Here is a 15,578-nt window from a genome sequence, read left to right as displayed (position 1 = left end):
TGATTGCACAACTATGTAACTATACTAAAAGTTACTGAATTGTACCCTTCAAATATTATGCAAAATATAACTCAAAAAGCTGTATTTTAAGAAGTCTTAAAATTCCAAGTGGTTGTATAAATCCTTTTGTGATGCCAATATTCTCTGGACATTAACTTCTTGGCTGAAGGGATCTACTCTTCTGAAGGAAGATGAATACAAAACCTGCTTGAGAAATTACTTGCCCAGGGTCAATGGCTATGTGTAAGGAGTGAGAGTCAGTGATCTTCCAAAAAGATTTCAGGAAGCTCTATGGTCAATCTTTTTAAAAAATTTAATAGCAAAAACAAAAACAAAAAAAACACCAATGATGTATAATTTGGGCTGTTTTGGAAAGCTAACTGCTGAAATGTTTACTTCTGAAAAAGATGCTTTCTCATCAGATCATTCAGCAGTATTTACACTGACCTAGCACCTAAACATCTTGGTTTAAAAATAAAGTGAACTCCCAACATGTGATAACAAGGCTTAAACTTGTATCTGTTATAAACTTGCTGGTTAATAGAAACTAATTAAAAGGAACCACCTTACGTCATTAGTGTTGCTTCATTTATTTCCTTTGCTTTTCAGCGAGGCGATCCTAAAGGGACGCCGAACCCAGTGACCATCTTTAGCACACGTGATTGTGCTCCTCCTTTTGAGGAACAGATGAGTGAAAATGACAGACTTCTGTATCATACTGCGTTGGCTCATAAGCTGTTAACCATTAAAAGACAATATAACTGAGCTTTCCTAAAATAAACCATTTATTGAAAAAAGAACCTTTTTCTTAAATTTCAGTAATCAGCCTTTTGCATTACAAACCTGCAGCTTGCCAACAACAACAAAAAAGGTAAAGGTTTCACAGTCAGTGCACTCAACAAACAGGAGATTAAAAACAAGGTATGGGACGCCTGATAACACTACAACTTCTTTTGAACCTAGAAAGGTCAAAACACTACGCTGATGTCACGGTTCTCAGTCACGCGAGACACGGAGGAGACAGAGGCGATGGTCCGTGTACAGTAGTAATGGCACTTAACATGCAGCTTCTTTAACCTCGTGGCCACCAGCCCTCCAGAGGGCCTTTTGCCACATCAGACAAACAGGAGCAGCAGGAGAAGTGACGCTTGTCACCTGTGCAGTCTTCAGTCTTGGAAGGTTAAAAAGGCTTATACTGCTTCTCAGCACAGTCTTTATGTAAATATTACATACAGTAGTGATTAAGAGAATTTTCCAAGTCCATATTCTACTAGGCTTCATTCTTCATCTGTGCAAACCTGTGAGGAAGCAGGAGAGAGCTGAGCTCTTGCAGAGCCAGGTGTGTGCTTGTGCATACGCGCAGTATGAGTCTTACGGGGAAGGCCCCATCCACTCATCCTGATGCTCCCAGCACTGTACTGGGTACAGAGGGAAAGGCTTAAGAAATGTAATGAACAATGGCAGAGGTAAGTTACTGCTCTAAAGTTAAGCCTGGGAACTGACTAATGAAAGCATTTTCTAAAACGCCTATATGCACTCTCAGGTCAATATAAATTGTTATGCACTTCATAACTAAGACATAAATTGTTATTTAATTACAAATCCCTAATGTCTCCATAGCTGATCCTGCTGCTTGCCCCTTACTCCCACTTATCAATAAGAGCATCACCCCACTCTTCTGCCCCTTCCTTTCCTTTCCCAGGGACTCTCTCCTGCAGGGCCCTTGCAAGGCTCTTTTCTCCAGGGCTCTGTTCTCATCCCCTTGTCCTCTGTGGACCCTCCCAGCAATACTTCTGTCTCCCACACCTGTGCCCTACCCCAAATCCCTCGAGTGCCAGCCCCAGATATCCAAATGCCCATGTGAAATCTCCAAGCAGATGCTCCAAATGTACCCCAAGCTTCATCCACCAAAGAGGACCCACCACCTCCCGACCCACCCCTCACCCAGCTGCTTCTTTCCCTACCCTGGCAAATAGAGTCTGTGACCTGATGACACAAACCAGAAACCTGGGAGCCACTCTAGACTCCTCCCCTCACTCACCTTTCACATCCAATCAGGGGTCAGCCATGGCACTCTAACTCTTAAATGCCGCTGTTCACTCACCCGGAACGCCCTCTCCCAACCCCTTGGCTGTATCAGAACCTTCTCAATTCCTTTGCCTCTAGAGTGATCTTTCTAAAACTCTATGTCATCATTTATGTTTATAATAAAATGGAAACTCCTTCATGTTGCTCCTGGTTACTGTTTCTAGCCTTATCTTCCTGCCCTTGTCCACATCCTGTGTTCACCAGGATCTACCTACACAGGGCTCTGTGACCATCCCACTCTCCCGGAAGGGTGAGCGTTTCCAAGTTTCTTTACTTTGTCTTCCATGCCCCCTCCCCCACTTCTGACCTGGCCGTGGCTCTTAAACAACTAAGGTACCTCATTCTAGAGAAAAAAGAACTGAGATGGGCTGACTTAATTAAATTCCTCTTCTGAGTAACCTTATATACCATTATCACAGCTCTCAGTATAATGATTAGTCATTACCGTCTTGACCCTCCAAGTAGACTATACACTCTCAAGAGTGGAAACTCTTTCATCCAGTCCCATCTAAAAGTCCATTTTACTGTCTCTGGTGTATCTCAAATGCACCATCAAAACAGATCAAGTGGAAGAACCTCAATGAACATTTTCCAAATGAAAAAACACATACAAAAATCCCTGGCATAATAATACATTTAGTTCCTTTCCACTTCAGATATAGCTACTTTAAAGTTTCAAAATTTCATTAACGTCTTGATGCAAAACAGAACTTAAACACTTAAACATGAAAAAGACTATCCAGTAATCTGCCAAACCTTGACAAACGAATGGTCGAGGAGCTGGCTGGCGGTCCATCTCATCTTTGGGTCACTCTCAAGGCAGTGAGAAAGGAAGTCCTTTCCTTCAGGGCTTAATCTTTCAGGGATTGGTGGCTTATGTCCCATCCCCACTTTATACATAATTTGAAAGTTGTGCTCATACTCATGCCAAGGCCTCTAAAAAAGATGTTTTTAAAAAATCAGATTTTAATATTATACAGCCACAAACAACGCAAATGTTCAGTCTGTTTTTAAGCATCTCATCATTAATATATATCAGGGGACAGCAAATTTTTACTGAAAGGGCCAAACAATATTTTAGGTTGACAGGCCATATGATCTCTATCACAACTATTCACTTATCTCATGGCAGCATGGTAGCAGCTATGGACAACACATAAATGAATATGACTGTTCCAACAAAACTTTATTTATAAAACAGGTGGCCAGCATAGTTTGCCTACTCCATTTGGGGTGCACTATTTAGTCCAACAGTATCTAGAAGCCATCATCATGCAACTAAAAAATATATAAAATGACATAAAAAAGTCTATAAAACCCAATTCTCTTATAGGGATGGTTAATATGCTACCTTATTGGAAAATAAAAATTCCATTAGTGCAAAGCTTATTTCATTATGATCCTATGAAAAATGAGATTCACAGGGGAAGGAACTAAGTGTGTATGGCATTCTAATTTCTAAACTATTGTTTCGTCATTGCCAATATGTATTCTTCAACATGAGAACCTGTTCTTTTATGTGTGGCTTTACTGGAATAACACAGATATCACGACTGCCTTTCTATTTTAATGCTAATAGAAATAATGCTAGCTAATATTTACTGAGCACTTATATGTGATCTGTTTCAGCAGCTGCAAGGCATAGCTACATTATAATTAACTGATTTCCTACTAGTAACTTAACACTAACTTTTAACTTAGAAATGAAGGTTTCTAACTTTTTTGCTATAATACTGTATGTGTACGGTAAGCTACCATGCGCAGTTCATGCGTGTCTTTTTACATTTGTATAACTGCTCATTAATATTATCATCATAAGATACATTTTCAGAAGCAGAAAACTTCTTGGTTTAAGTGCTATGCACATTTAAAATTTTGATAGAGATTGGAAATGTCTCCAGAGCACCCCACCACATGGAATTTCTGTCCAAAACATGTCTGTTTCTTTATATACTCTCTAAAAGATAGTATTCTCAATCTTTAAAAATGTCACTCAGCACTTTGGGAGGCTGAGGCAGGCGGATCATGAGGTCAGGAGTTCGAGACCAGCCTGGCCAACACAGTGAAACCCTGTCTCTACCAAAGTACAAAACTTAGCCAGGCATGGTGGCAGGTGCCTGTAATCCCAGCTACTTGGGAGGCTGAGGCAGAAGAATTGCTTGAACCCGGGAGGCGGAGGTTGCAGTGAGCCGAGATCATGCCACTTGCACTCCTGCCTGGCGACAGAGCGAGACTCCATCTCAAAAAAAAAAAAAAAAAAAAAAAAAAAGTCACTCATATGCTAAGTAAAAAAAAAATGATTTCAATTTAAATATATAATTCTGGTTAATGAGGCTGTCATCTTTTCATGTTTTCTTTTGTTAACAGACAATCTTTTTAGAGCAGTTTTGGGTTTATAGAAAAATTAACTGGAAGGTACAGAGAGTTCCCATATCCCCCTCCCTGTCCCACAGTTTCCTCTACTATGTGTAGTTCGCGTTAGTGTGCTCCATTTTTTAGAACTGATGAACCAATGTCAATGCACTACTGTTAACTGAAGTCCATAGTTTACATCAGGGTTCACTCTGTTGCACATTCTATGGGTTTGGACATACACATACTAACATGTATCTATCATCAGTGTATCCTACAGAGTAGGTTTACTCCCCTAAAAATTCTGTGTACTCCACTTATTCGTCTCTCTGTTCCCCCAGGTCCCTGGCAACCACTCATCTTTCTACTGTCCCTGTGGTTTTGCCTCTTCCCCAATGTCGTTAAATGGAATCGCTCAGTGTGCAGGCTTTTTAGACTGGCATCTTTCATCACTTAGCCACATGCATTTAAGGTTCCTCCATGTCTTTCTGTGGCTCGACAGGGTGTTTCTTTTTATCTAAAGCTCAGTATACTCCTTTGTATGAATAATCTACTGAAGAACATGTTGGTTGCTTCCAAGTTTTGGTAATTATGAATAAAGCTGCTGTAAACATTCATGTGCGGGTTTTTGTGTGGACACGTTTCCAACTTAATGTTGCTTTTTGTAACTGCTTGCTTCCCTGTGTTTTAATTAGAGGTTTATGCTTCTTAAATTCACTCATAACAGTTCTCTGTGGCAGATATCTTACAAATATTTGTTTCCTGGTTTGTCATTTGTCTTAATCTTTTGATGGATCAGATTTTTGTATCTAATATCGTTCGCTATTTAGTGTCCACAGTGTTTGTAATAAATAATCAATCCATAACTACTGTTCTGTTAATGCACAGTGCCCTTCTGAAGTTGCTCCACCAGGTGTGGGGGCTCCGCTTACCTTGCCAGTCACCATCTCTATGACAACACACCCCAGACTCCAGATGTCGGCCGCACGCCCATGGCCCTCTCCTTTGGCACGAGTGATGACTTCAGGTGCCATGTATGCTTTAAAAGTCACAGATATGTTGAGAGTAATGGGTTATAAACACATCAACATGTATTAATAGAGCCAAGCAATAAATTAATATTGTACAATATTATCTTCCTGCATTAGGTAATGGGAAATATCAAAAATTTACAGACAGTTCAAGTCAACTTGTTGAACAAACTTTTTAGGTGACAAATTCTCTTTTAAAAGACAATTTTTGAATGTACACATTTTCAAATTAATTGTATTCACAATGAAAATAGAAAATTTAACCTGCAAAGGAGGAGGCAAAATTTCATGGCACTAAGTGATGAAAACGAATTATTACCATTTAATCATAGTGTTGTTTAGACAAGGTAGTGGACAGGCAGGTAGCCAACGAGACTGGTGTATGCTGAGTGATTCGGGGTGAGCCACATTACAGAGCACAAACAATGTCTACATTTTTTAAGTTTTAAGAAAAACAATGCAAACAACCGAAGAGTTGTTCTGGTAAGAAAAAGAGGCTTTCCTCTCTCCTGTAACCTAAAAGGAGTCATTTAATTCACCAATGTGACAGCTGCTCTTGCATGGGAGCCCAAGTGTGTGAGGAAGCGGTCCTTCTCATGACTGAAAACCTTTACCTGCTCTCCCATCTCTACTGACAAACAAAGGTGAAGGGAACATGCAGGCCCCAAGCAGGCTGCATGAAGTCAGAGTGCAAAGAACAACCAGGCTGGTCCCTACCTGCTGTCCCCAGGGTGCTGTTCACTTCACCAGGCATGGTCTGGGCATTGTTTTTGAGCTTTACTGAACATCCAAAATCTCCCAGTTTGATTAATCCAGATGAGGTAAGGAAGATATTGGCACCTAAAAAGAAAGAAGCAGTTGTTACGCAGCCTCTGAAACACACTGTGGGCAAGGTTACTTGGTAATCTAAACGACCAGGAACTTCATTCACAAGCTAAACAATCGAAAGGCTTATGAAACTTGACTTACAAAGTGTAATCATAGGAAGATTTGTAAGCCTTATTCACAAATTTTAATAAAAAGCAACAAAATTTTAACACCAGTGCAGGTAGCCTTGACCAATAAATTCTGAACTGAAATACATGCATACATTCTAACATTAATAACCCACAGAGATACTTAAAAAGAAATTGCATACAAAACACAAGTGCTTGTTGTGGTGGCAGTCTGGAGAATGAGAGATGTGTACAATCAGCAGCGTCTGAAACGGGAAGCGACATGTAGATGAGAGCTGCACACGCACTGCAGTTCTTCAGAGTCCCAGCTGAGGCCCTTGCATTTATATGACGTGACTGAAAACTGTTCTGCAATTTTCAAATATTCCTACAAGCAACATATATGCTTAACTTGTAGTCTAGTTAGAATTTGGGAATACTGTTCATCTCTCAGGACAGCTTGGCCTTTTGCTCTAGGCTGCAAGATATTATTGCTCCAACTAAGTCACACATCTCTGGCATTGTGTTCTATGGTACCTCCTTCGAAAAGCAACAACACAGAGCCAATGGAGTTAGACAAGCAGCCATCTGATGAGCTGAGGTCAACAGCGAATCCTCATAACTCAGTGCTCCTAGAGTTGATGCTCCCCACAATTGACTACGAGGGGCAGCTTGATCTTCTCGAGCGACTGTACATCTGTACCTTCTTAGCCATGCTGAACTAGAAAGCACTGGATGAGACACCAGTGAGCTGACCTGCTTCAGATTCTAAGGGAGTCTCTTCCTGCCACGGAACAAACGTGCAAACACCATTTTGTGACAGTGGACAGAGACTGAGGATGGTGTCTGTGGCAGAACGATTAGAAATAGGCAGTGCTACGGCCTGGTACAGAGCCAGTTAAGCCAACATCAGGATGACCCCAGACACCCAAGCAAGGTAGCGGACAGGCAGGCAGCCAATGAGACCGGTGTATGCTGGGTGATTCACGGTGAGCCACATTACAGAGCACGAACAATGCTTACACCCAGACCAAAGCAGACTGGTGTAATCCAAAATAACCTCCCACACTGGGTCTTGTCCCTGGTCAGAAGTCAGGTCGGTTCCTAAGTTAATGTGTTTAGGTTAGCCTCAGACTACAGGACAGAAGGAAACTCTTCAGCCTAGGGCCAATTAGGCACAAAAATACTTCCCCATTTTAATTATCCTCAAGACTTGCAAATACAAAGGTCAGGGGCATGGCGTGGTTAAGGCAAATGCCACGGTGACCGTTCTGAGACAGAAGCCCAGCTATTCCCCTCGTGCTATGAGAAAAGCACTTTTAATCCATCAGCATGGCCAAAATAACCTTCAGCAGAACTCAATTTCAAGGTTTGTGTAAACAAACCCCATTCTTGTCTCAAAAACGTAGCCTCAAATTTATATGTGCACTTCTGATCTGATTTACTGTCGGTTTACATATTCATGATTTTCATATATAAATAGACAAGAATCCTGACACGAGAGAAAAAAAAGGTTGCTTTGATCACGAATGTCTGGTAAGTACACGGGCTATGCCAAATCAGCTTATAAAAATAGCAAACTTCATTTTGGGAAAACAGATTTCTCTAAAAGCAGTGTTGAACAGAAAGAGCGGACTCCTGGGTAGAGAGACATGAGTTCTACCTTGTTTCTGAATACAGGATCCTCATAGAGGCATATTTCAATGAAAGGTATTTCCATCTAGAGAAATCATATGTGGGAATGGGATGAGTGTCTTCAGAGCACGTCCCACGGGCTGGGTACCAGTGGCTCTGGCCCACAGCAGCCAGGCGGGTGTGGGATTACCTTTAATGTCACGGTGGACTATGCCATGCTCATGGAGGACGTTGATCGCAATGGTGATCTGCTTTGAATACAGCCTAATCACATGTTCCTGAAGTCCCAGCCTTGACACCTCTTCTAAAGTCCCCTCATCGCAGTACTCCATGAAGATGTACATTTCTTCCTGTGGGAGGAATAAAGGGCAGCTCTGTGTTTACGGTTTTCCTTACATGTACGCTAGTGAAAAATCTGGAAAACTTCCTAGGCCACACCCCAAAGGAATGTTCTTTCTAACGGTATACTACACTTGCCATCCTGAGCACTGAATGTGTCTCACAACAGTCGTTTCTAAGTCCTCTATAGAGGTGTCTGCCTGCCTCCTCTGTCTGGAATTATACAGCTCTTGGGGATAAGAACATCTCCAAATCACAGGGGATCAATTTCTATTATCCTCTGAAATTAAGTCTGCTATATAATCTCAGACAGGGACCAACAGGGCTGTCCCTACAAATACATTATTAAGTACTGAAACACATCCTTTTTAAACATAATTTGTAAAAACATTAAAAATGATCCATTTCCAACTTCCCCTGGAAGCTCATGCTCTACACCACGATGCTCCAAGTTATCCTCTTTCCCTCGACGTGTTTATTTCTAAACACAAGGGGGAAACTCAATTTGAGGTTTGAATTTTCTCTCATTTCACAATGGCTCCCTAAATACATACAAGAAAAAAACCAGTATTACTTAACAGTGTACTCAACAGTGGTTCAGCAAAAAAATGGGAAAAAAGTCACAAGAAGTGGTGTAAGGGGCGTTTTAGAAGAATCTTCTGAATGGCAGGATGGGTTTCAGTGCTTTATGATGTCGGGTTGATGACTACAGTCTACAACTTACATTTTAGGAGGAACTCCTCTAGTTTCAGAGAGAAGGCAGAAATGATGTAACTCATGGAGATTTCCTGAGAATTAGGCAAAGTTACTGTGCTCTGAAATGAGAAGACCTGTGATGTAGAACAGGACTCCATTCTGTGCCCTCACTGATTCCTCACACAAAGAGTGGCATTAGGGTCGGCTTACTCTATGGAGCTCCACACCAAAATACCGAACCAGATTGGGGTGTTTGATGCCTTCGAATATTTTCAATTCGTCTGCAGTTTCCTTGATAGTCTTATGGTCATTAGGTTGAAATCGAATCTGTAAAGTGAGGTGACAAAAATGTTAACTGGCTTGATTTAATCACTCTACATTATACATACACTGAAACATCATTTTGCACCCCATAAATATATGTAATCATGATTTGTCAATTAAAAACAACAAAAAATTAAGTAAAAAGGAAGTTTTTAGCCAAGCTAGAGTGAAGTCATAGAAGTGCGGGTAGGTCCCGGGCACAGAGGAGGAAGAGGCCCTGCTCCGAGAGGGAGTGAGAAGCGCCATGTGGAGGAGGAAGCGGCTCCACGGCAAGTGCAAGACGCTGGAGCCTCCCCTCTCCACTCCTCTCCTCCTTCCACGTCAAACCGGATGTCTCCACAGACAGCAGTGAGTCCTGTTTCTACTTCAGGTTCCCTGGCCCTTTCCCCATCCTACCTCCAGCGGTTTCAATGCCACTTGTTTCTGAAGCTTATCATAAATGTTATCTTCTCCCCCAATGTGTCCCCATAAGACACTACTGTTAATCCTCTCCTCTAAGCCTTCATCAGACTTAGCTCTGCCACCCTCATAGGCCCTTCTCACACCTGTGCTGTTAGAACTGTCTGTGACTTATTATCCTCTCTGGAATCGTAAGCCCCTTCACTGTCTGTGTGTGTTATCTCAGTGCATCTGCCTGGTTGGTCCTGACTGTCGCAGTGCTGGTGCTGAAGACAGCTCTATGCACAGAGAACTGAATCACGACCAGCGTCTATACGGAATTTCTATCACCCAGAGCCGCCAGGCCCAAAGGCCCCAGGGAGCCAGGTGACTCACCTCTTTCATGGCCATCAGCTCCCCGGTGTCGACGCTGATGCAGGTGTACACCTTCCCATACTGGCCTTCTCCTGTGAACAATGCAAACAAGCTGCACTTCCAGCCACTGCAGGGGGCTGTCTTACATTCCTTAAACTTGTAATAATACTGTCCAATTATTTTGGACGTATATTTATATATCTATAATTATGTTTACTGCAGTTTACTATTGCAAGATCCAAAATTTTTCTAAATGTTCCCTGATAACTAAAGTTTTAGGCAATCTCTTTAATATGTCTTACCTACAAGTATCTTTAAATAGAGCAGAACTGACTTTGGTAAATTCCAGGAGAAGCATGAAAATGACCAATAAAAGCAGCCTTGGTGCACACCTCTGAGCCCTCACACCCCTCAAGGAGATCTTGGCTGGGGCTGGGAGCAGCAGAAAAAAGCCAGGACTAAGCCTGACCACTGTCTACCTCACTGGCACATGTCCAGGAGTGTGTGGGAGCAAACATTCCCCTAACATACCTTCTGGGACATTAAAGCAAGAGGATATGTGCCTGGACAAGACTGATAACAATAATTAATCCAATTTATAAAGTACTTGATTGTTTTCAGTGGTTTTTGCCCTCCTTGATAGCTCCAAGGAAACATCAGGTTTCCTCAGGCTGACAAAGTCCCATATTATTCATACAACTGTGTTCGCCCCCTTCAGACCTAGATGTGTGACAGATAAATATATTTAAGTGGGGAAAGGATCTGAAACACAAGACTTCTTCCCTCACATAATTTACGACTATTTTACATGAAGCAATTCCACCTGGAAATTAATTAATTAATGAGGCAATGTTTTAGAAAAGAAGACTGTCTTGCCCTCATTTGTATCCAGTCTCTCTTCAAATCATGTTCTCCGTGTGTGTGTGTGTGTGTGTGTGTGTGTGTGTGTGTGTAGAGAGAGAGAGAGAAACTAGAACGAATGGGTCAAATTTTGGTACCTCTCCACTGGCAAATTCCAGGGTTATTAAGCAAAACAATCCAATGCAATGAATCATTTAGAAATCTCTTTCTCATTCTAAAATCTCATTTTGTATTGCTCTTAGAATACATTTTACAAATTAAACAACCAAAAAAAATCCAGACCACTTTGCAAAAAGATAACAATGCATACTTGCTATGTCTACAAGAAAAAAGGGCCAACTCTATAGGATTCAACCTAAAGAAGTGTAACTATTGCTACTTCTAACAGGGACTATCTTGACATCATGCTCCTTAATTTCCTTACCAATTTTGTTTCCTCTTTGCCATTTGAAGGTCACCTTCCTCAAGCCAACATGCATAACATTATCATAGGACTTAGGCGTATCACAAACTTGACCAATGATATTCTTTCTCCTCATTTCTCGGTACCTCTTTTCTTCAAACAATCGGACTGACTTCTGGATAGCTTCTATGGGTCCTAGTTTAGAAGCAGTATCTGCAGACAGAACCAAAACCTCATTAGTCCCAATCACTGTTATCAAGTCAGTTTCCAAAAGACAAACCAATAAAAATAGAGCAATATATATTAGCACTCCATTACAGCAAAGCTTATTATCTATTCAGATAAACAGCAGGTGAATTAAAGTTCTTCAAACGCTACTCATTCCAGCATATGCCACCCCTTATACAGTACACACATAAAATATAAGCTAGTCACACAAAAATGATTTCCTTTCCCAAGAACGTTGGCTAAAATCTTGCAGTAATATACATGTCTCTAGTTTCTCCTCTCTCCATTCCACACTCTTGTTTGCCATATTATTAAAACATAAAATGTGATCATGTTACTGTCCTACATAAATTTAATTCAGGAGGCCTGGAGCAGTGACTCATTCTTGTAATCCCAGCACTTTGGGAGGTGAGGTGGGCAGATCGCTTGAGCCTAGGAGTTCAAGACCAGACTGGGCAAAATGGCAAAACCCCATCTCTACAAAAAAATACAAAAGTTAGCCAGGTGTGGTGGTGTGTGCCTGTAGTCCCAGCTACTTGGGAGGCTGAGGTGGGAGGATCCCTTGTGCCCGGGAGGTAGAGGTTGCAGTGAGTCAAGATTGCACCACTGCACTCCAGCATGGGTGACAGAGTAAGACCAGGTCTCAAAAAAAAAAACAAAAAACCAAAAAACTTAATTCATGGTTCTCCACTACCTACTAACCAAATATCCAAACCCCTGCAGAATTTGGACCCACTTTGTCTTTTCTATGTTTTCACACTAGCCAAACTGAAAGACTCTTACAGAACACACCAAACTACTTTACTTTTCACTTCCATTACTTTTACACCTTTCCCTCTGCCTAAAGTATCTTCTTCATACCTGAGTATCTGTTGAGTGAATCTTACTCACACAGTGCAGCTGAAATGCCACACCTCTTCTAGGAAGCCATCTCTGATGAGAAGGATTTTCCCTTCTCTGGGAAGAGTACAGAAAAAGGGCTCTAGAATCAAAATGCCTGGGATAAAATGCTGGCCTCGCCATTTTCTAGGTGTTTGACAATGGGCAAGGTAATTAACTTCCTCACACATTAAAAACCTAATCTGTAAAATAAAGATAAAAATACCTATCTCACAGACCTACTGTGAGGATTTCATGAAATAATACCTGTAAAGCATTTAGCCCAGAGGCTAGAACACAGTAAAACTCAATAAATATTAGCTATTGCCATTATTCCTCATTTTCCCATCAGGCAATTTATCTCTATTTCTCCAACTTGTTTTATCATGACTCATACTAAGAAATACCTTTCACACATTTAACAGTTCTGTGAGCTATTACCCTTACTACATGTGATTCTGATTTCATCCTGTTCTTTTTTAAAAAATGCTGATCACTCCTACTAAAATTTTACAACCCACTAATGGTTCACAACCCATAAATTGACAACCATGGTTTGTCCACTTCTCTATGACAACACTTTTCATACCATATCCTAATTAGCTACCCAAGAGCCTATGTTTTCTGGCTCAGATGAAGAGATCCTTGAAGGCTGGGATGACTCTAAGGTTAATCTGAAAAGAGAAATTCTAAAAGATTTATAATGGTCCAGTTATAATTTCTTATTACACTCATTTATTTAAAATATGGATCCAAGTTTGTTTCCTTTACCTCAATATACAACACTGCAAATCTACCCAGCACAGGGCAAGATTTTGACAGCAGTGAGGCCGTGGGCTCCACTGACAAATATTTCTGAGAAACGCTTAAAAAAAAATTTCTCAAGATTCCTTTTTTTTTTTTTTTGAGATGGAGTCTCCCTCTGTCACCAGGCTGGAGTACAGGGGCACGATCTTGGTTCACTGCAACCTCCGCCTCCTGGGTTCAAGAGATTCTTCTGCCTCGGCCTCCCAAGTAGCTGGGACTACAGGCGCGCACCACCACGCCCAGTTAATTTTGTATTCTTAGTAGAGACGGGGTTTCACCACATTGGCCAGGATGGTTTCGACCTCTTGACCTTGTGATCCACCTGCCTTGGCCTCCCAAAGTGCTGGGATTACAGGTGTGAGCCACTGTGCCTGCTTTTTTTTTTTTTTTTTTTTTTTTTGGAAACGGAGTTTTGCTCTTGTTGCCCAGGCTAGAGTGTGATGGCGCGATCTCAGCCCACCGCAACCTCCGCCTCCTGGGTTCAAGCAATTCTTCTGCCTCAGCCTCCTGAGTAGCTGGGATTACAGGTATGTGCCATCTTGCCTGGCTAATTTTGTATTTTTAGTAGAGATGGGGTTTCTCCATGTTGGTCAGGCTGGTCTCGAACTCCTGACCTCAGGTGATCCTCCTCCTGCCTCGGCCTTCCAAAGTGCTGGGATTACAGGCGTGAACCACCGTGCTCAGCCCTTGGTCTTTAATATGTCAATGTGAACTGTAACTCTCACAAGAGAAACATAATTCCAAGTGGTTCCCAAGTTTACTTGACCACAAAGTACTTGATTTGAAAAATATGGCAAAGACCTGGTATCCGTGGGAACTGCTGATTACATGTGAGCCACTGAAGAAACTGTCTTCCTGTCACCCGGCTCAAGCCTAGGAAAACTCCCCCACTTGAACCCTCGATACACACCTACTCTGTCACCAGGCTTGTCAGTGGTTGCACCAAAGTTGTTTCTTGCTGCCATTACCTCTTTTAAATCCCACGTTAGTCCAGTATCGTATTATTTATACTGAATTTCTGCACTGGCATTTTAACCAATCTGCCCACTTTCTCCTCAATTCTGGCTAGCAGACTATACTATCTCAGCGTCTTACTCATCCCCAGCCTCCCACATCCCAAACACACCAGCTGCTCAAGAGCCTCTGGGGCTGCCCACCACCTCTGGGCAAAGCCTTCATTACTTAGGCAGTCACTGATGGCTGTCCATGATCTGATCTCCCCTCACTCTCCAGTTTCTCCTGCATTGGCATCTGCGCCCAGTGGCTCTCCCCTGTAGTCACGAGGCCTCTAGGTGCACACTTCCTTCTATTCCTTGCCTCCTGGCTTGCTGCAGACCTGCCATCCCTTCAAAGGGGCAGCCCAGTCTCCTCCCTCCACAAAATCCTTCCAGACATCTCTGGGCCTTGGAAGACAAATACTCTTCTGGTCAGTCACACAAAGTTCAAAGGGAAGCTGCCATGGAGTGCACTGGACTTGAGAGAAGTGCCCTCTGGTCCTCACTCTCTCATTTACTACCTTGGCCAAATTATTGGGCTGCTTAGAAACTATCATTTATAAAAAGAGAACATCTATTTTGCCTATTGCTCAATATTGTTGAGCAAAAAAAGACATGAAAGCATTTTATAGATCATTAAATACTAGACCAATGATTTTTCTGCTATTTGTTCTTTTGATAATATTAATCACCTGCTTCATAAGTTCTTTCCCTCAATGTCTAATTTATGAATGGTTATTTCACAAATGTTTATTATACTCCTACCATGGACAAAAAATTATGCTAAGTTGCTTTAAGAATATAAAGATGAGTAAAACATATTATAGACCCAAAGGAGCATGTAGTTTGTTACTAGAAATAGGAAATGTACACAAACACAGTACATGATAGAAAGTGATGTCAGAGCTGTGAGATCACAAAATAGTAATGGAGGAGGCCTAATAATTCAGAAGCTAAATCAAGTTTTACCTGAAACTGCTCCCCTTATGTGTAATCGTGTTTTTTTTGTTTTTGTTTTTTTTAACTTCAACACTCTTTCTCTCACCTTTACTCTGGCTGATTAGTGTCCGAAGTTCCCAACTTCTTCTTGTGGACCCACTTGAATCTCCTCTTGGATATGCTGGTTCTGCAGGAAGTTATTTTTATACAAATTAAGATTTATGAAATAAATATGCTTATTTGAGAACAACTGAAAGGAAAGGTAATGGTTAAAAGCAACCTGTTCGCCTTTCTGGTTATTAATTTTTAGTGT

At 41.5% G+C, this 15,578-nt stretch overlaps 1 protein-coding gene across 11 annotated transcripts in view; it reads right to left on the bottom strand.

Moving 5' to 3' along the window:
* Positions 1–767: 767 nt before the first annotated feature.
* Positions 768–15,578, bottom strand: part of MAP3K4 (mitogen-activated protein kinase kinase kinase 4) — a 125,426-nt gene continuing 110,615 nt past the window's right edge. For 5 of the 11 annotated variants that reach the window (XM_016956586.4, XM_016956583.4, XM_016956585.4 and 2 more), the window contains 9 exons: positions 15,372–15,452; positions 11,439–11,630; positions 10,175–10,245; positions 9,287–9,403; positions 8,232–8,391; positions 6,189–6,311; positions 5,373–5,479; positions 2,845–3,024; positions 768–1,298 (listed from right to left, as the gene is read on the bottom strand). In XM_016956586.4, coding sequence (XP_016812075.3) covers positions 1,278–1,298; positions 2,845–3,024; positions 5,373–5,479; positions 6,189–6,311; positions 8,232–8,391; positions 9,287–9,403; positions 10,175–10,245; positions 11,439–11,630; positions 15,372–15,452 — 1,052 coding nt within the window. In that variant the 3' untranslated portion in view covers positions 768–1,277. Of the gene's footprint in view, positions 1,299–2,844; positions 3,025–5,372; positions 5,480–6,188; positions 6,312–8,231; positions 8,392–9,103; positions 9,196–9,285; positions 9,404–10,174; positions 10,246–11,438; positions 11,631–15,371; positions 15,453–15,578 lie in introns of those variants that run through there. The other 6 variants (XR_010158238.1, XR_010158240.1, XR_010158239.1 and 3 more) reach the window with 3 other exon arrangements.

This window comes from Pan troglodytes, chromosome 5 (assembly GCF_028858775.2).
Source record: "Pan troglodytes isolate AG18354 chromosome 5, NHGRI_mPanTro3-v2.0_pri, whole genome shotgun sequence".
NCBI classification, from domain to species: Eukaryota; Metazoa; Chordata; class Mammalia; order Primates; family Hominidae; genus Pan; species Pan troglodytes.
Note: the sequence above shows the minus strand (reverse complement) of the source record. Positions and strands in the feature narration are given on the sequence as shown.